Raw genomic sequence first — 20,784 nt, forward strand, 5'->3', positions numbered from 1 at the left:
AGGCCGTCGATACCGCTTAGGGGAAGAGGCACCAGGCCCTGGGGGATTAGGAATTTTATAAGAGGGCTGCTTCCCCTTCTTTTTAATAGGAAGCAGAGCGCTCTTACCTCCTGAGATCTTTTGGATATATTTATCCAGATCATCGCCAAACAGGTGCTTTCCATGAAAAGGAAAAGCAGCAAGTAGCCTTTTACATGGTGTCTCAGCAGACCAGTTCTTTAGCCACAATACTCGGCGCATATGAACTGATAACAACGCAAAACAAGACATCTGTTGAATTGAGTCTTTTAAAGCATCAACCGCAAAACACAAGGCATGAGGGATCTCTGATAGCTCCTCAGCAGATTCCCCCTGGGGAGGTATGTTCTTTACTACCCTCTTAAAGCAATCCTTTAGGGATTGACAAATCTCAATAGCCGCAATAGCAGGCTGAACTGCTGCACTGGCAACTGAAAAGGAGGCCTTTAATAAGGACTCTAGCTTTTTATCAGCCGGATCCTTGAAAACCTGGGCATTATCCACTGGACAGGTTAAATTCTTATTCACAGAAGATATGGCAGCGTCTACCAAGGGTGTGCTCCATTTCTTCCTAAACTTTTCCTCCATAGGGTATAACACAGAAAACCTTTTGGGAGGGAAGTATATCCTGTCAGGATGTTCCCAGTCCGCATAAATTACCTGCTCCAGTAACGGATGCAAGGGAAATGCTTGGGAAATTTGTTTAGGTCACAAAGATCCCAAAGTAGAACAAGAGAGTGCAGACTCCTGAGCCGGAGGTAACTTAAACCCAATTCGTACCATCTCCATTAGAGATTGGATAAACAATTTTTGGGAATGGGAGGCTGACATTGGTTCTTCAGAGCCAGAATCCTCATTCGAGGAATCCTCAGCCTCCCCCTGGTCTCTTAAGACCAATTCCTCCGAATCCTCTGCCCATTCTGGTTCCAAGTCATCTGGCTATAAGAGTCCTGGGGCTCCAGTGACTCAGCACTTGGCCCAGGCTCAGGGGAGGGAGATCTATTGCGTTTCCTTCCCCCCTGTGTTACAGAAGCAATCATACCAGCTATCTAGCTATCTTGCCTTCCAGGCCTGCTAAGGCAGATGCCAAATTATCCTTAGTAACATAAGCCGAGGCAGGTACATCAGTATTGGCTACTATGCCTGACAAGTGCAATGGCTCAGCCAGGTCAGAAGCTGCAGGTCCTTCAGTAGAGACTGAGGCCGCATCAGTATGGGGTTGGTCTCCTGCTATTTGTGTAGGGACCTTTACCCCTGGGCTTGCCTTGTTCCCTGTTGCTCATCTTTTAGAAGACATTGCTTACATACGAGAAACACCAAGGAGTACTCCCCACAACTACACCCAGTCCTTAACCTGTCACCACTGTCCAAGACCATCCGATTCACGTGCCCACATTCGTTCCGCGCACGCCAGGAGCTCCATGCTATAAACCCTAGCATGGGATCGAGCGCGCGCCTCAGCGGCCGGCACCCACCGCCGCACGGCGCATGCGCCGACCTGATGCACGCGGCGCCATGATGTGGACAGCGGCGCACGCGCACACCGGCGGCGCGCACGTGTGCAATAGCAATAGCAGGCTGAACTGCTGTAGCAGGCTGACAATAGCAGGCTGAACTGCTGCACTGGCAACTGAAAAGGAGGCCTTTAATAAGGACTCTAGCTTTTTATCAGCCGGATCCTTGAAAACCTGGGCATTATCCACTGGACAGGTTAAATTCTTATTCACAGAAGATATGGCAGCGTCTACCAAGGGTGTGCTCCATTTCTTCCTAAACTTTTCCTCCATAGGGTATAACACAGAAAACCTTTTGGGAGGGAAGTATATCCTGTCAGGATGTTCCCAGTCCGCATAAATTACCTGCTCCAGTAACGGATGCAAGGGAAATGCTTGGGAAATTTGTTTAGGTCGCAAAGATCCCAAAGTAGAACAAGAGGGTGCAGACTCCTGAGCCGGAGGTAACTTAAACCCAATTCGTACCATCTCCATTAGAGATTGGATAAACAATTTTTGGGAATGGGAGGCTGACATTGGTTCTTCAGAGCCAGAATCCTCATTCGAGGAATCCTCAGCCTCCCCCTGGTCTCTTAAGACCAATTCCTCCGAATCCTCTGCCCATTCTGGTTCCAAGTCATCTGGCTATAAGAGTCCTGGGGCTCCAGTGACTCAGCACTTGGCCCAGGCTCAGGGGAGGGAGATCTATTGCGTTTCCTTCCCCCCTGTGTTACAGAAGCAATCATACCAGCTATCTAGCTATCTTGCCTTCCAGGCCTGCTAAGGCAGATGCCAAATTATCCTTAGTAACATAAGCCGAGGCAGGTACATCAGTATTGGCTACTATGCCTGACAAGTGCAATGGCTCAGCCAGGTCAGAAGCTGCAGGTCCTTCAGTAGAGACTGAGGCCGCATCAGTATGGGGTTGGTCTCCTGCTATTTGTGTAGGGACCTTTACCCCTGGGCTTGCCTTGTTCCCTGTTGCTCATCTTTTAGAAGACATTGCTTACATACGAGAAACACCAAGGAGTACTCCCCACAACTACACCCAGTCCTTAACCTGTCACCACTGTCCAAGACCATCCGATTCACGTGCCCACATTCGTTCCGCGCACGCCAGGAGCTCCATGCTATAAACCCTAGCATGGGATCGAGCGCGCGCCTCAGCGGCCGGCACCCACCGCCGCACGGCGCATGCGCCGACCTGATGCACGCGGCGCCATGATGTGGACAGCGGCACACGCGCACACCGGCGGCGCGCACGTGATGGACGTGCGGTGCGCATGCACACTCGCCTCCTAGGAATTTTTTTTTTCTTTTAAAAAAGCGCGCCAAACGGCCTCCCCGGACAACGGATCAAGGCCAAATGTAGCAGTTCTAAATAAACAGGGGAATACATATATATATATATATATATATATATATATATATATATATATAAATATAATGAAGCCCCAACGGGGAGTACTCACCATCCCAAGCAGCAGGGCCTGTCTTGCCAGGCCCAATCTTCCCCCATGATGGCGGGTAGCGCCTCTAAGGACCTTCAGGGACCGGGTCCCCCATACATTGGGGTCCACACCCCTGGACCTGTATAGCACCCTTTGTGGTTTCCTTGGGCAAGGTTGACCAGGAATACCAACTTTTAACAAGGGTCCAGCGCCTAAAAAGGACACATTACAAGCAATACCTCGTTCTTGAGCCGAGGTTCGGGTACCATCCACTTTAGCTTAGTAAGCCATCCGAATGGATCCGATTATAACGTCCTCAGTGGGACATTTCTTTGAAGAAACTTGAAGAGCTTCAACAGCCATGACTATCACCTTCAAGACACTGGCGAAAAAACTGAGGCACTTCCTGTATAGGAGGGGTTATATGGGAGGAACCGTCTTACTATTGGTTGCCAGTGTCCAATCACCTGAAGGTAAGCGTATAACCCACATAGTCATTATTATGGTGCTCTGTGTCTCGTGATGTATGATAAAGAAAAACGGCCATTTTAAAAACTTTTTTTTGCATTGATACATGTCCCCTGGGGCAGGACCCGGGTCCCCACACACTTTTTATGACAATAACTTGCATATTAGCCTTTAAAATTAGCACTTTTGATTTTTCACGTTCAAGTCCCATAGACTTTAACGGGGTTTGCATGTTTGCACAAATTTTTGGTCTGTTTGCATGTTCTGCCGCAAACCGAACCGAGGGGTGTTCGCTCATCCCTAGCTGCCATCCAGGACCCATCCCTGCCATCCTGTTCAACACTTATCAATTTAATCCCTTCTATATTTTTTCTCCTTATAAACTTTTAATAATGTTTAGGTATTGAACCTGATAATGTTATTTTTTTATGTTTTCTAATATGTTATCAATACACTGTATTTGATATTGTATTTTTAAATAATCTTTATCCATATTCTGATGAAAGGCACACAGTAAATGTCCTGAAATGTGTTGGTTATCAATAAATAGATAAAAAGATATATTGTATACATAAAAGGTTTACAATATTGCTCCAAGACAAGTCAACACACATTTATATTGAGAATGATCTTTATTAAGATAGCGATATTTGTTAACACAATTTAGCACAGATTGATGCAAAATAACATGGCTGACTTTAGCGCAGGTGCTGTGATTTCTGACTGCCATTAGTAGGTCATTAAATAATTCTTTTTGGCCCTATTTGGCTCCAGATAAATACTATTGGCTCCAATCATCTACTCCCCTTTGCATCCTACAATGAATAGAAAAGCTTTATAATCAATGATATCACTGATATTGCGTCTCCTCTGCACTGCACAGTAATCAATGACTAAACCCAGCTTAACAAAGGCATTTTTCACAAACTCCTCATTACATTTAAAACAATGGAACCGTTCTGCTCCAGCAACCCAGTAAGTTGCATCTAATAGCGAAAAAAGTAACAGTTGGCCTCCGGGTTTTAGCAGCTTTATGATCTTCTCCAGATTCTTCATGTATTCATCTTCATTTTTACTGATTACATCCAGTATTGATACACTAATAACGCAATCAGCAAGTGGTAGTAGCACCGGGGAAGTTATGTTTACCTGTTCAAAATCACATTTCAAAATCTGCATGATGGACGACCTTAGGCGCATTTCTTTATCCTGAAGTTGACCTCTGAAAGAAAAAAAAAAAACATAATATGGACATTACAATAAATATTTCAATATACAGTGATGTGGTGTGATAAGCAATTCTGCCAAAATTCAGTTAGACTGTAATTTGACAAGTTAAAATAAAATTGTCATACTAGTGTAGCCCTACCCCGTAGGAATTGCTAATTGCAGGGTTCCCCACTACTGCACAGCCAGTCACACAGCATTTCCTTCCTGTAGCCAGACACAGTGATCAGACATTTGGCTTATGTTTTTGTTGTTTTATTAGGGGATGATAACTTGGATAGGGTAAGGGCAGGGCCGTCTTAATAGCATCATGGACCCCTGGGCAAAGTAATGCACTGGGACTAGGGATGGGCTGTCTGTTCGGGTCGAACATGAGTTTGACTTGAACATTGGCTGTTTGCCCGTTCGCCGAATAGTGAACAATTTGGGGTGTACGCAGCAAATTCGAAACCCACGGAAACCCTTTAAAAGTCCTGTGTCCTGCCCCAGGAGACATTTATCAATGCAAAAAAAAGTTTTAAAGGCAGTTTTTTCGGGAGCAGTGATTTTAATAATGCTTAAAGTAAAACAATAAAAGTGAAATATTCCTTTAAATTTTGTACCTGGGGGGTGTCTATAGTATGCCTGTAAAGTGGTGCATGTTTCCCGTGTTTACAACAGTCCGAGAACAAAATGACATTTCTGAAGGATATATGAATATAGAGTTGGACAATTTCCAGAAACAGAACATTACTCCCAGTCCCTAGTTATGATAAAATTGTGGAGAGAGAGAGACATAGCACTCTTAAAAGGATGATGGGATTTTGGAGGGAGGTAGTGTGTCTGTTTAAAGGTGAGCAACACCAACAATGGTTAATATAAAAAAATATAAATTTATTGAAGAAGACAAATAAAAGACAATACAGCCAAAATTCATATTGTGACCTTAAATTACAACTTAGTGTATGAAATCAATTTACATAGGTATGCAGGAGCAGCCAACATGTTTTGCTTATCGCTTCATCAGGGCACTACATGCATTATTGATTTCATTTAGATTACATAGAATATAAAACATACCATTAGTATAGTAATACATATCCTATCATCAATTCGAAAAACACCAAAAAGATTAGTCAGTTAAATTACATTTGTGTAGAGAGAATATAGGTAACAAATGCTCACCTGGTCTAATAAAAGAAAGTGAACCACTAAACCGCACTATTGCACAACCATTCAGTTGCTGAGAAATGTAGTAGTCTGACAGTCTAGAGACACATTTATGTAAATAATAACTTATAGGGTAGAGACTTCAAAAATGATTATCACAGCATCTGTGTACACAGCATATAATGCATAATACAAGATGCCATAAAAAGATTCTAGTAAGAATTTTATAAATAATTAACATCTTAAGTTTATAAATAATTGATATCTTAAATATATATATATATATATATATATATATATATATATATATATATATATATATATATATATATATATTATTATTTGCAATTAATTATTAAATTTATTTAATTGATTTATTTAGTTAAACGCAATCAAATAAATCCAAAGCAGATATAAGGTATCCATTCCAACTTGCTAGGGCTAACTGCTTACGAGTGAAAAGAGGATGAAATCAATTAGTTAATATTTAAATTATTAGAGTAGTGTAGGTAAAATACCATACACAATACTTGATGGTGATAACCTCCCAGCCAGTGAATGGATAATGGATAATGATAGAGAAATCCCAGAATTTGAAAGGTGAATTCTTACCTAATAGGTGATATGGATGGGGATACATCCGATGGAGGTAGTTCAGCAGCGGTGTGGAAGTTGCCGCTCTGACAGCAAGATGCGTGTGTCGGCGAAAAGCTGACACTGCCATCTTAAGTACACACGGTCCCACCGGAAGTGAAGGGTCGAGTACGACCCCTGACATCACTTCCAGTCCGGGCGTCGCTGCAGATGCGCATGCGCATCGGTCCCAAATGCGATCGGTGCATCAGCGCCATCAATCACACGCTGATAGCGTGGATGAGATGTGAGGGCAAAAAAAAGAAACTCCGCCCTTATGTGCAGGGACACACAAATCTCCCCACCAGTGGCAGACTGCCCCAGGGTAACATATAGGTAAACACTGAAATAGGGGAAATGGTGATTCACTAAAATAGACCACAGATATTATAATAGAACAGGAATGATTTCAAATATAAAAACATACATAGTTAGTATAGTGTTAGTTAATGTAGTGTATTTTAATGTCACAATATGTATTTTGGCTGTATTGTTTTTTATTTGTTTTCTTCAATAAATTTATATTTTTTATATTAACCCTTGTTGGTGTTGCTCACCTTTAAACAGACACACTACCTCCCTCCAAAATCCCATCATTCTTTTGAGAGAGCTATGTCTCTCTCTCCACAATTTTGACATTTCTAAAGGAAAAGAAAGTCATTTAAAAGTACTACTAGCGGTAGCGCCGGCAGCTATAATGAATTGTTGGGTCTCTGCAATACTCATAAAAGTAATTGAAAAAAAACGGCCTGGGATTCCCCCACAGTGCATTACCAGGCATGGGGGTCCCCCCAAATTCTATACCAGGCCCTTCAGGTCTGGTATGGATATTAAGGAGAACCCCGCTCCAAAATTAAAAAAAAAATGGCATGGGGGTCCCCTCAAAATCCATACCAGACCCTTATCCAAGCATGCAACCTAGCAGGTCGCAGGAAAAAAAGGGGAAAAGAGAGAGTGCCCCCCCTCCTGAACCATACCAGGACACATTCCCTCAACATTGGGAGGATGTCCCCATGTTGATGGGGACAAGGGCCTCATCCCCACAAGCCTTGCCCGGTGGTTGTGGGGGTCTGCGGGCGGGGGGCTTATCGGAATCTGGAAGCCCCCTTTAACAAGGGGACCCCCATATCCCGCCCCCTGTGTAAAATGGTAATGGGGTACCATTTCAGATGCAGACGAGAAGACCGAAGAAAGAAGCAGAGGATCGGAGGAAGAAGAGGAAGAGGTGGGGGAAGAACAAGATGGAGGAAGAAAACCGAATGAAGACAGAAGTAGATGGAAGAAGAAGCGGGGAAAGAAGAAGACATTAATAAAGGAACTGTCAAAAAACGTCTTTTTTTAACATTTTTGACACTTTTTTTGTGAAATGGTAGGGGTACATTTGTACCCCATTACCATTTCACACAGGGGGGGTGGGATCTGGCGGTCCCCTTGTTAAAGGGGGCTTCCAGATTCCGATAAGCCCACCACCCGCAGACCCCCACAACCACCGGGCAAGGGGTGTGGGGATGAGGCCCTTGTCCCCATCAACATGGGGACATCCTCCCCATGTTGAGGGCATGTGGCCTGGTACGGTTCAGGAGGGGGGGCGCTCTCTCACCCCCCCTCTTTTCCTGCGGCCTGCCAGGTTGCGTGCTCGGATAAGGGTCTGGTTTTTGCAGAGACGCGATCTGTATTGCAGAGATCCGACAATTCATTATAGCTGCCGGCGCTACCGCGCACTTTTAAATGACTTTTTTTCCTTTAGAAATGTCATTTTGCTCTCGGACTGTTGTAAACAGGGGAAACATGCACCACTTTACAGGCATACTATAGACACCCCCCCAGGTACGAATATTTCACTTTTATTGTTTCACTTTAAGCATTATTAAAATCATTGCTCCTGAAAAAACGGACGTTTTTAAAACTTTTTTTGCTTTGATACATGTCCCCTGGGGCAGGACCCAGGTCCCCAAACACTTTTTATGACAATAACTTGCATATTAACCCTTAAAATTAGCACTTTTGATTTTTCACGTTCGTGTCCCATAGACTTTAACGGTGTTCGCGTGTTCGAACAAATTTTAGCCTGTTCGCATGTTGTGCTGCGAACCGAACTGGGGAGTGTTCGGCCCATCCCTAACTGGGACCCATACCAGCTTTCCTCAATTTACGCACCTACTTTCAAGAAATAAAGTATAAATAGTTTATAGAATTAAACATATATTCATTAGTACTTTAAATAAAATTGATTTTACAAAAAGGAAAACATTCCATAAATCAAAGACTAATCAACACAAAGGGCACAGTACAGTGGGGAATGCAGAAGGGAACAGTACAGGAGGGGTCAGGAGGGCACAATATAAGGATCAGGAGGGCACAGTATAGGTTCTGGGATGCTTCCCGGGACACGGCCATCTTGGGACAGTTTAGTAAAAAGCACGACTGTCCCAGCAAATCCGGGACAGTTGGCAAGTATGACGTACAGCAAGATTATTGTGGGGCCCCCTGCACCTGGGGCCCCTGGGCAGTGCCCAGGAGTGCCCTTGCATTAAGATGGCCCTGGGTAAGGGATTATGGGATACCCAACTTGAACATGTCAAACAATAAAAACCAGGGACAACTTCCTCCCTATTTACAGATTTCTCTTCTTCCTTCCACCTGCACAAACTTGGTTCCCTTGTACAGCTCCTGCTGGTTCAATCCCAGGGGAACTTAAGTCTTTAGTTAGTTCAGCAACAGCCCGTTACAGGCTAGAAATAGGGATGAGCTTGATGTTCGGGTCGAACATAAGTTCAACTCGAACATCAGGTGTGCGTCCATTTGCCGAACAGCGAACATTATGGGGCATTCATGGAAAATTTGAGCGTCGCGGAACGCCCCATAATGCACTGTGAGATCGCAGTGCATTGCTGTATGATGATTGGCCAAAGCATGCACCTGACCTGCATGCTTTGGCCAATCACAGTGCGCTCTGCTGAGAGAGCCATAATTGGCCAAAGGCAGGGTGCCTTTGGCCAATCATGGCTCAGGGGGACTAAGTCCATGCCCCACACTATATAAGGCTGCTTACACGGAGGCCGTGTGTAGTGTTGTTGGCGTGGACAGAGAGATAGCTTGATTTAGATTAAGCAGGCAGGTTATTCAGTTAGTGGCAGTGTATTTGATATATAGAGTCAGTCAAATATATATATATACCCTGCATGTAGCATAGACTATATATTGTTAGTGTTTACTCGATATTCAGTCAGTGCAGGCAGTGTATTAATATATGTATACAGTCTCGTATAAAATTATATATATATATATATATATATATATATATATATATATATATATATATGTGTGTGTGTGTGTGTGTGTGTGTGTGTGTGTGTGTGTGTGTGTATGTGTATGTGTGTGTATATATATATATATATATATATATATATATATATATATATATATATATATATATATATATATATATATATATATATATATAGTCAGGTCCATAATTCAAAATTCTAATCTTTTTGGCTCTCTACACCACAACAATGGATTGGAAATGAAACAAACAAGATGTGCTTTAACTGCAGACTTTCAGCTTTAATTTGAGGGTATTTACATCCAAATCATGTGAACGGTGTAGGAATAACAACAGTTTGTATATGTGCCTCCCACTTTTTAAGGGACCAAAAGTAATGGGACAGATTAACAATCATCCATCAAACTTTCACTTTATAATACTTGGTTGCAAATCCTTTGCAGTCAATTACAGCCTGAAGTCCGGAATGCATAGACATCACCAGATGCTGGGTTTCATCCCTGGTGATGCTCTGCCAGGCCTCTACTGCAACTGTCTTCAGTTCCTGCTTGTTCTTGGGGCATTCTCCATCCAGTTTTGTCTTCAGCAAGTGAAGTGCATGCTCCATCGGATTCAGGTCAGGTGACTGACTTGGCCATTGCATAACATTCCACTTCTTTCCCTTAAAAAAACTCTTTGGTTGCTTTCGCAGTATGCTTCGGGTCATTGTCCATCTGCACTGTGAAGCACCGTCCAATGAGTTCTGAATAGGTATGAGCCGAAAACCCCCCGGTTCGGTTCGCACCAGAACCTGCGAACGGACCGAAAATTTGCACGAACTTTAGAACCCCATTGAAGTCTATGGCACTCGAACGTTCAAAATCAAAAGTGCTATTTTTAAAGGCTAATTTGCATGGTATTGTCCTAAAAAGGGTTTGGGGACCCGGGTCCTGCCCCAGGGGACATGTATCAATGCAAAAAAAAGTTTTAAAAACGGCCGTTTTTTCAGGAGCAGTGATTTTAATGATGCTTAAAGTGAAAAAAAAAGTGAAATATTCCTTTAAATATCATACCTGGGGGGTGTCTATAGTATGCCTGTAAGATGGCGCGTGTTTCCCGTGCTTAGAACAGTCCCTGCACAAAATGACATTTTTAAAGGAATAAAAGTAATTTAAAACTGCTTGCGGCTTTAATGTAATGTCGGGTCCTGGCAATATGGATGAAAATCAGTGAGACAAACAGCATGGGTACCCCCCACCCCCCAGTCCATTACCAGACCCTTTGGGTCTTGTATGGGTATTAAGGGGAGCCCCGCACCCAAATTAAAAAAAGGAAAGGCGTGGGGCCCCCAGGCCCTATATACTCTGAAGAGCAGTATACAGGTGGTGCAAACAAAACAGGAACTGTAGGTTTGTTGTTAAGTAGAATCTGTTTGTAATTTTGAACTGGTACATTTTTAAAGTGTAGCTCCAGCCAAAAAATCTATTTTTAAGCTTTTTGGAAAATATAGGTAAGGGTTATCACCCCTGTGACATTTGTTTTGCTGTCTGTGCACCTCTTCAGAAGATTTCACCTCACTTTCTGTCCCAATGGCAAATGTTTTTTGACAATTTGGGGTTTTTAGTGAAACAAGGATTGGTGATAAAGCATCAGTGGAGAGGAGACACGTTTTTCCCATATTAACTCTTACAGGAGAGAATTTCCCTTCCTAGGGGTAGATTTCATCTCACTTCCTGTTGTCTCCTTCCGTTTGCAAGTTGGATGTTTGAAAGTAGGGGCCTGCCCTATATACTCTGCAGAAATTGCGGCCTTAGGTGTTGGTATTGCCACAACACTGTAAGCCCTCACAGTTACTCTTTGTGGGCGCAGGAACGGGCTCTGCTGTGAAATATTAGATCAAGAATTGTAATTTTCATTGCCTTGTTGAACAGGGTCAGAAAAATTGGGCCTTTGGTGGTGGTAGTGGTGGTGCTGGTGCCACAACACTGTAAGTCCTCACAGTTACTCTTGGTGGGCACAGAAACGGGCCCTGCTGTGAATGATTAGATCAAGAATTGTAATTACATGTCCCTGTTGAACAGGGTCAGAAAAATTGGGCCTTTGGTGGTGGTGCTGGTGCCACAACACTGTAAGTCCTCACAGTTATGCCCCGTTCACACGGTCGGACATTGATTGGACATTCCGACAACAAAATCCTAGGATTTTTTCCGACGGATGTTGGCTCAAACTTGTTTTGCATACACACGGTCCAACAAAGTTGTCGGAATTTCCGATTGCTAAGAATGCGGTCACGTACACCACATACGACGAGACTATAAAAGGGCAGTTCAGAACCAAGCACGGCACCCTTTGGGCTCCTTTTACTAATCTCGTGTTAGTAAAAGTTTGTTGAGAGACGATTCGTGCTTTTTCAGACTCGTGGTTTTCAGATCGTTTTCTGCTGTTCAGTTTGTGCTTGTGGGTTTGTATCTGCTCTTCAGTGCGTGCAGCAAGCTACGCGTGACTTGTCATTGTGTTCTTGTTCGTTCGTTACGGTTTTTCAGGTCGCTCTTCACAGGCCTTGCTGTTCTTCAGTGCGTTCTGTTACTTCGTTCTGAGCAGGTGACCGTTTTCTAGCCATGTTGCGTATACGTACTCTTCGTAGAGTTCGTGCTGTGCGGGGGCTTGGTGTTGGGGTCCTGACCTTGACACAAGTCCAGTCCATGAACAGGGTGGGGAGGAGTTCATGGACCAAGAATTGGTTGCTTCAGAGTGACCAGTTCTGTCATATGCCTTTGCTCCATGAGATCCGTGAGAATAATCCTGATGATTTCAGGAACTTTCTCCGGATGATGGACCCCGTATTTCACCGTTTGTTGGCTTTGCTGAACCCCTTATATCAGCAGGCAGGATACCTGCATGAGGCAAGCCATCACTCCGGAGCAGAGGCTGGTCGCCACCCTGCGGTACTTAGTGATGGGGAGAAGTCTGCAGGACCTCAAGTTCTCGACAGGCATCTCCCCCCAGGCTCTGGGGATCATTATCCCAGAGACCTGTTCTGCCATCATCCAGGTCCTGCAGAAGGAGTATATTAAGGTAAGATTTTTATCCTTTAACGTCACATTTTATTGTATATAATGTTTGATAATATATTGTATTTCTTTCCTCATTCCCTATTTACCATGATTGTAATATGCTGTGAATGTCCTCTTTGTCCTCATGCATGCTGGATTTTTATGTAATTATTTTTTGTCCTTCATACATATTTGCCTTCACTTACCTCCCCAGCATGGTCTCCTGGGCCTATATTCACCTAGTGTAGTCAATTAACAATGTATTTTATCAGCTCCATAGTAGTGCTTTATCCCAAACACCCCTAAAATGTTTAGAAATTTGATTTGTGCTTTAAATTCAGGCAGAGTGCCAGAAGCTTTTTTTGGGTGTCCCCAAATCATTTGGAACCCTCCCTCCCCCCAGCTGCTAAGTCAGCTGATACCAATTCTCTATCTATCCTCAATCATCTATCTGCTGACTTTGCCAAACCCATACACACTATACCCACCTCTTTTGTGGTCAGATGTATGGATGAATTCCCCAAAGCATGTAGTGCAAGGGCCTGCCTGTATACTTTCAAATGGTACTGTTTAAGGTTTTTGTATTCTATTATTATCTTGATAGGTAATAGCAGAATGTCCAAATGTGCTAAAATGTGTACAGTGTGTATTTATATCTTTGTATTATGACACTTCTTACCTGTCCAGTGGCCTGCCAATAGTGTAACTAAGGAGGAGCTGTTCAAAGTAATACCCATTATTTAGGCATTCATCTCTCAATGAAGTCAAGAGGGTTACCTGTCCAAGAGCTCCCCCCCTATAATGTTAGAAATGGCCCATGAGGGGGGGGGGGAATCTGATAGTTGTACCTTATACTTTGGTCTTTAAAAACTCTCTCAAATAAATGTTATCTTGATGTTGGCCAAGAATGTTTGTGTCTAATCTGCTTTTCCTGTTTATGTGCAAAATGACTAATTTGTGATTTTGTTTTGACTCCACAGTTTCCTTCCACGCCACAGGAATGGCAGACTGTGGCCTCCCACTTTGCCCAGCAGTGGGCAAAGTGGGACTTTCCTAACTGCAGAGGGGCAATTGATGGGAAACACGTCCACATCGTCCCACCACCCAACTCAGGGTCATACTATTACAACTACAAGGGGTTCAATAGTATTGTGATATTGGCGGTGGTGTTGGCTACTACGAGTTCCTGTATGTGGACGTGGGGAAGATTGGCCGGATGTCCGATGGTGGAGTCATTGCCCAGACGGAGTTTTACAGGTGTCTCCAGAATGGCAGCTTGGACTTGCCACCTCCAGAAGACAATGTGGAAGGACTCCCATTTGTCTTCGTTGCGGATGAATCCTTTGCGCAGGGGGACCATCTTATGCGGCCATTCCCCATGAGGACCCTCATCCCGGACCAGAGGGTTTTTAATTACCGGCTGGCCAGAGCCAGAAGAGTGGTGGAGAACACGTTTGGAATCACGACCAGCCGATTCCGCCTATTTCTTACACCCATAAATATGGCAGAGTACAAACTGAATCATATTATCCTGGCGTGCTGTGTTCTACACAACTTTTTACGGCAACATTCTGCCAACTATGCTGCCTCAGTTGGGCCCGAAGCCGGAATTCAAAATGAACCAACCCTGACGGCGCTTGAAAGTGGCCGTCCTGGCTTGCCCTCCCTAAATGCCCGTGATGTCCGGCTAAGATACCTTGATTTCTTTGCGGGTAGGGGGGTCATCAATATGCCAGACAATGTCTAAAACATTTTTAAAATAAAAAACTAAAAAACTAAAAAAAAAAAAAAAAGCTTTAGTGACATTTACTGCTTGTGTTTGTTTTAGCTGACCCTGACACAAATGTGGCGAGTCCTGAAAATGGAGTGATTGTGTAACATTACAAAGCACTGTTGGGTGTTATTTACTAAAGGCAAAGACACTTTGCACTAAGTGCACTTGAAACTGCACTTGTAGTGCAAAGTGGATTTGTCCTCAGGGACTAACACCCATTGTCACAGAAAACAGCAATTAGAGCACCACAAAAGTGTTGGAGCGTTGAAACAATAATCCACACATTCTTGATTAACAATCTTTTTAATACCAGCACAATCACATGTGCATTTAGAAAAGGTTTTTAAAACAAACCAACATGTTTGTTGTATAACAATTTTTGGGGTCACATTAGAAAAAGGAGAAATGTCCATTTAAGATAAAACAGGCATGTTTAAAAGCAACAAGAAAGACACAAATCTTGAACTTACAAAGTTCACATTTGGTATAACTTGAAGGCAATATCAGACATGAGTATTTACAAACTGTGTTTGATATTGCGTTTAGATGGGGTGAAGTCACCCCAGAAAAAGCCAAATTTTGAAGATGCACACAAATTTAAGAATGTCAACATGTGCGACCTGTCATTACGGGGGATCAAGGGACGTGTTTTGGGGGTGCAACCCCTTCCTCACAACTACTTTATTATTGAGGAAGGGGTTGCACCCCCAAAACACGTCCATTGATCTCCCGTGATGGCAGATAGCACATGTTGACACACTGTGTGCATCTTCAAAATTTGGCTTTTCTAATATTTGTCAAAAAATGTCAAATTGTAGCACACCAAAAAACAAAGGGATTTTGAGGGCTTTTAAACTCTACCTAAAACATCAATGATGTTCTTATTTTTTTGAAGAACATCATTGATGTTTTTCTTGATGTTTTCCAAGTCCCTATTACACCCCATGATCTCCCCAATCAGGATCTGGATCCACAACATCACGATCCCCTAAAAAGAGAAAAACCCCAAAAAAACAAGGTATTATATCTTACCTGAGCCTGTGGTTGCAGACACTCACCTGTTGTGGTGACAATTTCCACCACGTCTTCCTCCTCCTGCTCTGCTTGGCTTTGGGGGATTTCACCTTCTTCCAGAGGTGGGGTGTCTGTGGCCTCCTCGGATGAGGGGTGTCCTCTGAGTCTTTTATCCCCTATGTAAAAAAAGTAGGTATACTTAGCACACGGATATTTGATGGCAGAACTATAAATATGAAACACTGATTGGAAGTGGGGTACAATTGTCTGTTTTGGCAGAGTTCCAAGATGTTGCATTTTTCTTGCCCTTTGTCAAGCTTGAATACTTTACCTGTCTTGTACAAGCTTCACAGATGGAGACACCCCTATAGTATACACTGGAGCACCTGTGTGGGTCCCCTAATAAAAAGGGTGTTCTGGGGTCCCACACTAGTGCTCCTGCGTCCAGATGTGAAAACAGCTGCTGAGTGTCCTCTCCTTACACAGAATCTAGTTGGCATTTCATTCTAGTAACAAACACATCTACACAACCCAATTCTTTTCACACAAGTAGGCCCCAAAAAACGATGGCAATTGCATATGGCCAAACGAACTATGTTTGATACGAACAAATAATGTGCCCATGAACATGAAAGTTGCCATTTTAAACTGAACAGTTAAGAAAAGCACATGTAGCAGCACGAACGTAATAAACATAAAAAGAATAGGAACACAAGACAACTACTTACTTTTTTGCAGCACTTTCCAGATCTTTCTGTACTGCTCATGCTCCCTTAATTTGAGGTCCGACCACCGCTTCCTAAGCTGATCTTTCGATCATTGTACCCCGAAATTCCGGTGCAGACTTTTGACCACTTTCGCCATGATCTTGGCCTTTCTGACATTGGGGTTGGGGTAAGGTCCATACATCCCATCATAGTCGGCCTTCTTCATTATGTCCACCATCTCCAACATCTCCCCAAAGGACATATTTGATGCCTTAAATCGTCTCCTCTGGGATCGGGACGTTTCTGCCTCCGGGCTTTCCTCCTCCTCGTTGCTGTAATTAGCACGCACCTGCTGTGTTTCCGCCATGTGCTCTTCCCCTACTGCGCCGAACGAGAAGGGGCGGGGAATAGACTAGAAAGAATGTCAGGGGCGAGCGTAGTTTCACGCATGCGCAGTGTCTATAAAGCGTAACACGCGTGCGTAGTACGTACGATCTGTGAGCGGAGGAAGGAGTAACGGAGGCGCCGATCATGATAGCGAAGGTAAGGTTTTACATTGGGCCTATACTGCTTCTAGATTGAGGCCTGTATTTGCACAAGTTTAGTAGACTTTAGGCTGACATTAGGGTTTGTCTTGTGTTGTGTCTTGCAGTGAAAATGGATATCTTTAGAGAGGATGAATTTATGGCCATATTCAATGATATGTTCAGGGAGCTGCTCTGTCTATGGGAGATAAACCACCCACATTATAAGAACCAAACAAAGAGGAAGGCAGCGCTGGATAGTTTGTTGGAATTTGTGAAGACGGTGATCCCCATGGCAGACATCCTCTATTTGAAGGCCCTAATTGGTGGCCTGAGGAGCACTTAAGGGAGTGCAAGAAGGTCCAGCATTCCCAGAGATCCGGAGCTGCAGATGACATTTATGTCCCCAGGCTGTGTTACTATGACAGGCTGCATTTTCTGTCAGGTCAGACTGAACCCGGGTCATCACACTCCACTCTTCCTTCCACACTTCCTTCCCCCCCAGCTGAGGCTTCTGACGTCCAACCTGGGCCTTCCAGGTAGCAACATGTGGAGGAGCCCAGATTGAGCCAGGTATAGCATTCTTCTAAATATTTAGGGTTGTCCAATCAATTATGTTAACTAGATGTTAGATTGGAGTACTAATAATTTAGGATTGTGATTGATGAAGCAAAAACTAAAACCATGTCCCTTTTTCATACACAGGGAAGTCTCAGCCAGGAGGTGGCCGGGCCAAGCAGGCTGCTTGATATGCAGGTCCCTCCCCTACACCTGCAAATACAAAGTGTACAATCTAAATCTATTGAGGGAATCCCAATAAATAATAAAGAAAGAAGTTTGTGAAAAGTCTGTGTGAATATGAGCAGCAAAACTACTTCATTCTTTTCACATTAGAAAGAAGAAAAGAGTGCGCTGCATTAAACTATTTTTGACATTGCAGCGTAATGAAAGTGCTGTATCCATTCCAAACGCTAATTTTACCAGACCAAGCTGTTCCGTCTCGGAATTTCTTCTGAGCATGCGTGGCACTTTGTGCGTCGGAAAAGGCCACACACGGTCGGAATTGACGCGATCGGATTTTGTCGTCGGAAAATTTTATAGCCTGATAGCCTGATAGCCTGCTCTCAAACTTTGTGTGTCGGAAAATCTGATGGAAAATGTCCGATGGAGCACACACACAGTCGGAGTGTCCGACAACACGCTCCAATCGGACATTTTCCATTGGAAAATCCGACCATGTGTACGGGGCATTACTCTTGGTGGGGGCTGGAACAGGCCCTGCTGTGAAATATTAGATCAAGAATTGTAATTACATGCACCTGTTGAACAGGGGCTGAAAAATTGGCCCTTTGGTGGTGGTGGTGCTGGTGCCACAACACTGTAAGTCCTCACAGTTACTCTTGGTGTGCGCAGAAATGGGCCCTACTGTGAAATATTAGATCAAGAATTGTAATTACATGTACCTGTTGAACAGGGGCAGAAAAATTGGGCCTTTGATGGTGGTGGTGGTGGTGTTGCCACAACACTGTAATGCCCCGTACACACGGCCGAATTTTCCGATGGAAAATGTCCGATCGGAGCGTGTTGTCGGAAAATCCGACCGTGTGTGGGCTCCATCGGACATTTTCCATCGGATTTTCCGACACACAAAGTTGGAGAGCAGGAGATCAAATTTTCCGACAACAAAATCCGTTGTCGGAAATTCTGATCGTGTGTACACAAATCCGACGGACAAAGTGCCACGCATGCTCAGAATAAATAAAGAGATGAAAGCTATTGGCCACTGCCCCGTTTATAGTCCCGACGTACATGTTTTACGTCACCACGTTTAAAATGATTGGATTTTCCGACAACTTTGTGTGACCGTGTGTATGCAAGACAAGTTTGAGCCAACATCCGTCGGAAAAAATCCTAGGATTTTGTTGTCGGAATGTCCGAACAAAGTCCGACCGTGTGTACGGGGCATTAGTCCTCACAGTTACTCTTGGTGGGAGCTGGAACGGGCCCTGCTGTGAAATATTAGATCAAAAATTGTAATTACTTGCACCTGTTGAACAGGGGCAGAAAATTGGGCCTTTGGTGGTGGTAGTGCTGGTGCCACAACACTGTAAGTCCTCACAGTTACTCTTGGTGGGTGCAGAAACAGGCTTTGCTGTGAAATATTAGATCAAGAATTGTAATTACATGTCCCTGTTGAACAGGGGCAGAAAAATTGGGCTTTAGGCACTGGTGCCACAACACTGCAACCCCTCACAGATACTCTAGTTGGAGCTCAGGAATGAGCCCTCTTACAAAATATTGCACCAAAAATTGTAATTACACACCCCTGTTAAACAGGGGCTGAAAAATTGGGCCTTAGGCACTGGTGCCACAACACTGCAACCCCTCACAAATACTCTAGTTGAGCGCAGCAACAAACCCTCCTTGTAAAATATTGCATCAAAAATTGTAATTATATGCCCCTGTTAAACAGGGGCTGAAAAATTAGGCCTTAGCCACTGGTGGCGGTGCCCCGAAACCAAAAATATTCTTACAAGCTATCAGCATGATCATTGAGGAGGAAGAAGATAGTCACTCAGCATAACAGGATAGTCACTCAGCATCAGCATAGGTGTCAGAGAGCTTACCTGATTGGGCATCGTCGCGCACCGGGCGCGTTGGTGCGCGCTTTCCTGCGGGTGCTCGGGCGCCTGCTTCTATGGGCACTGGTGTTGGCATGCCGGCTGGCTGTGGTGGACGCGGTGGTGCTCGGGCGCGTATGCGTGTTCGCGTTAGCACGCGTTTGCCTGGTGGCACTGGTGTGCATGCCGCTGTCCGGGGGCGCGCTAGGGCGCGCGGGCGCCTGTGTTTAACGGCGCGCGCACAAACGCGGCGTTTGGCGCCAATCAGCCTATTTAAGCTTGCTTCTCCCTCTGGTCAGTGCTGCCTGATCAACAGCTCCGTTCCTAGTTCCTGTTTCCTGTTCCTAGTTCCTGGGATTCCTGTGTTCCTGATCTGTTGACGACCCGGCTTGCCTTTTGGACTCTCCTGACCTCCCCCAGGTACGAAATTTAAAGGGATATTACACTTTTATTGTTTGACTTTAAGCATTATTAAAATCACTGCAACGGCCGTTTTTAAAACTTTTTTTTGCATTGATCCATGTCCCCTGGGGCAGGACCTGGGTCCCCAAACACTTTTTATGACAATAACTTGCATATTAGCTTTTAAAATTAGCACTTTTGATTTCTCCCATAGACTTTTAAAGGGTGTTCCTCGGCATTCGAATTTGCCGCGAACACCCCAAATTGTTCGCTGTTCGGCGAACTTGCGAACAGCCAATGTTCGAGTCGGACATGAGTTCGACTCGAACTCGAAGCTCATCCCTATTCCAGAGACTGGGAACCGCAAGAGTTTTCACCAAGCTGGATCTCCGCGGGGCATACAACTTAATTCACATAAGAGAAGGGGATGAGTGGAAAACAGCTTTTCGTACTCGATTCGGGCACTACGAGTACCTTGTCATGCCCTTTGGCCTGTGCAACGCACCAGCCACCTTCCAACACTTTGTCAACGACGTATTCCGTGACTTCCTAGACCTCTATGTCATAGTCTATCTGGACGATATTTTGATTTTCTCCGCCTCTCTGACCGACCACCGCAGGCATGTGCGAAATGTTCTCACCCGACTTAGGCAACATGGGCTCTATGCAAAACTTGAGAAATGTGAGTTTGAGCTTCAATGCATTCAGTTTCTGGGCCTGATCATCTCCCCTGAGGGCATCAAGATGGATCCCCAAAAGGTATCTGCTATCCTGGACTGGCCTGCACCTATTGATAAGAAAGGGGTACAACGTTTTATTGGCTTTGCCAACTTCTATAGAAAATTCATAAAAGGGTTCTCCTTGATAATCGCTCCTATTACTGAACTTACCAAACAAGGAAGTCGGTTTTGCTGGACTCCTAAGGCGCAGTCGGCCTTCGAGGAACTCAAGGCTCTATTTACCTCAGCCACCATTTTAAAACACC

At 44.2% G+C, this 20,784-nt stretch overlaps 1 protein-coding gene across 1 annotated transcript in view; it reads right to left on the reverse strand.

Moving 5' to 3' along the window:
• Positions 1-4,068: 4,068 nt before the first annotated feature.
• LOC141111251 (indolethylamine N-methyltransferase-like) overlaps positions 4,069-20,784 on the reverse strand; it is a 76,194-nt gene continuing 59,478 nt past the window's right edge. The window contains exon 3 of the mRNA XM_073603393.1: positions 4,069-4,652. Within this exon, the coding sequence (XP_073459494.1) occupies positions 4,229-4,652 (424 nt within the window). The 3' untranslated portion in view covers positions 4,069-4,228. The remainder of the gene's footprint in view (positions 4,653-20,784) is intronic.

This window comes from Aquarana catesbeiana, linkage group LG10, assembly GCF_042186555.1.
Source record: "Aquarana catesbeiana isolate 2022-GZ linkage group LG10, ASM4218655v1, whole genome shotgun sequence".
Lineage (NCBI taxonomy): Eukaryota > Metazoa > Chordata > Amphibia > Anura > Ranidae > Aquarana > Aquarana catesbeiana.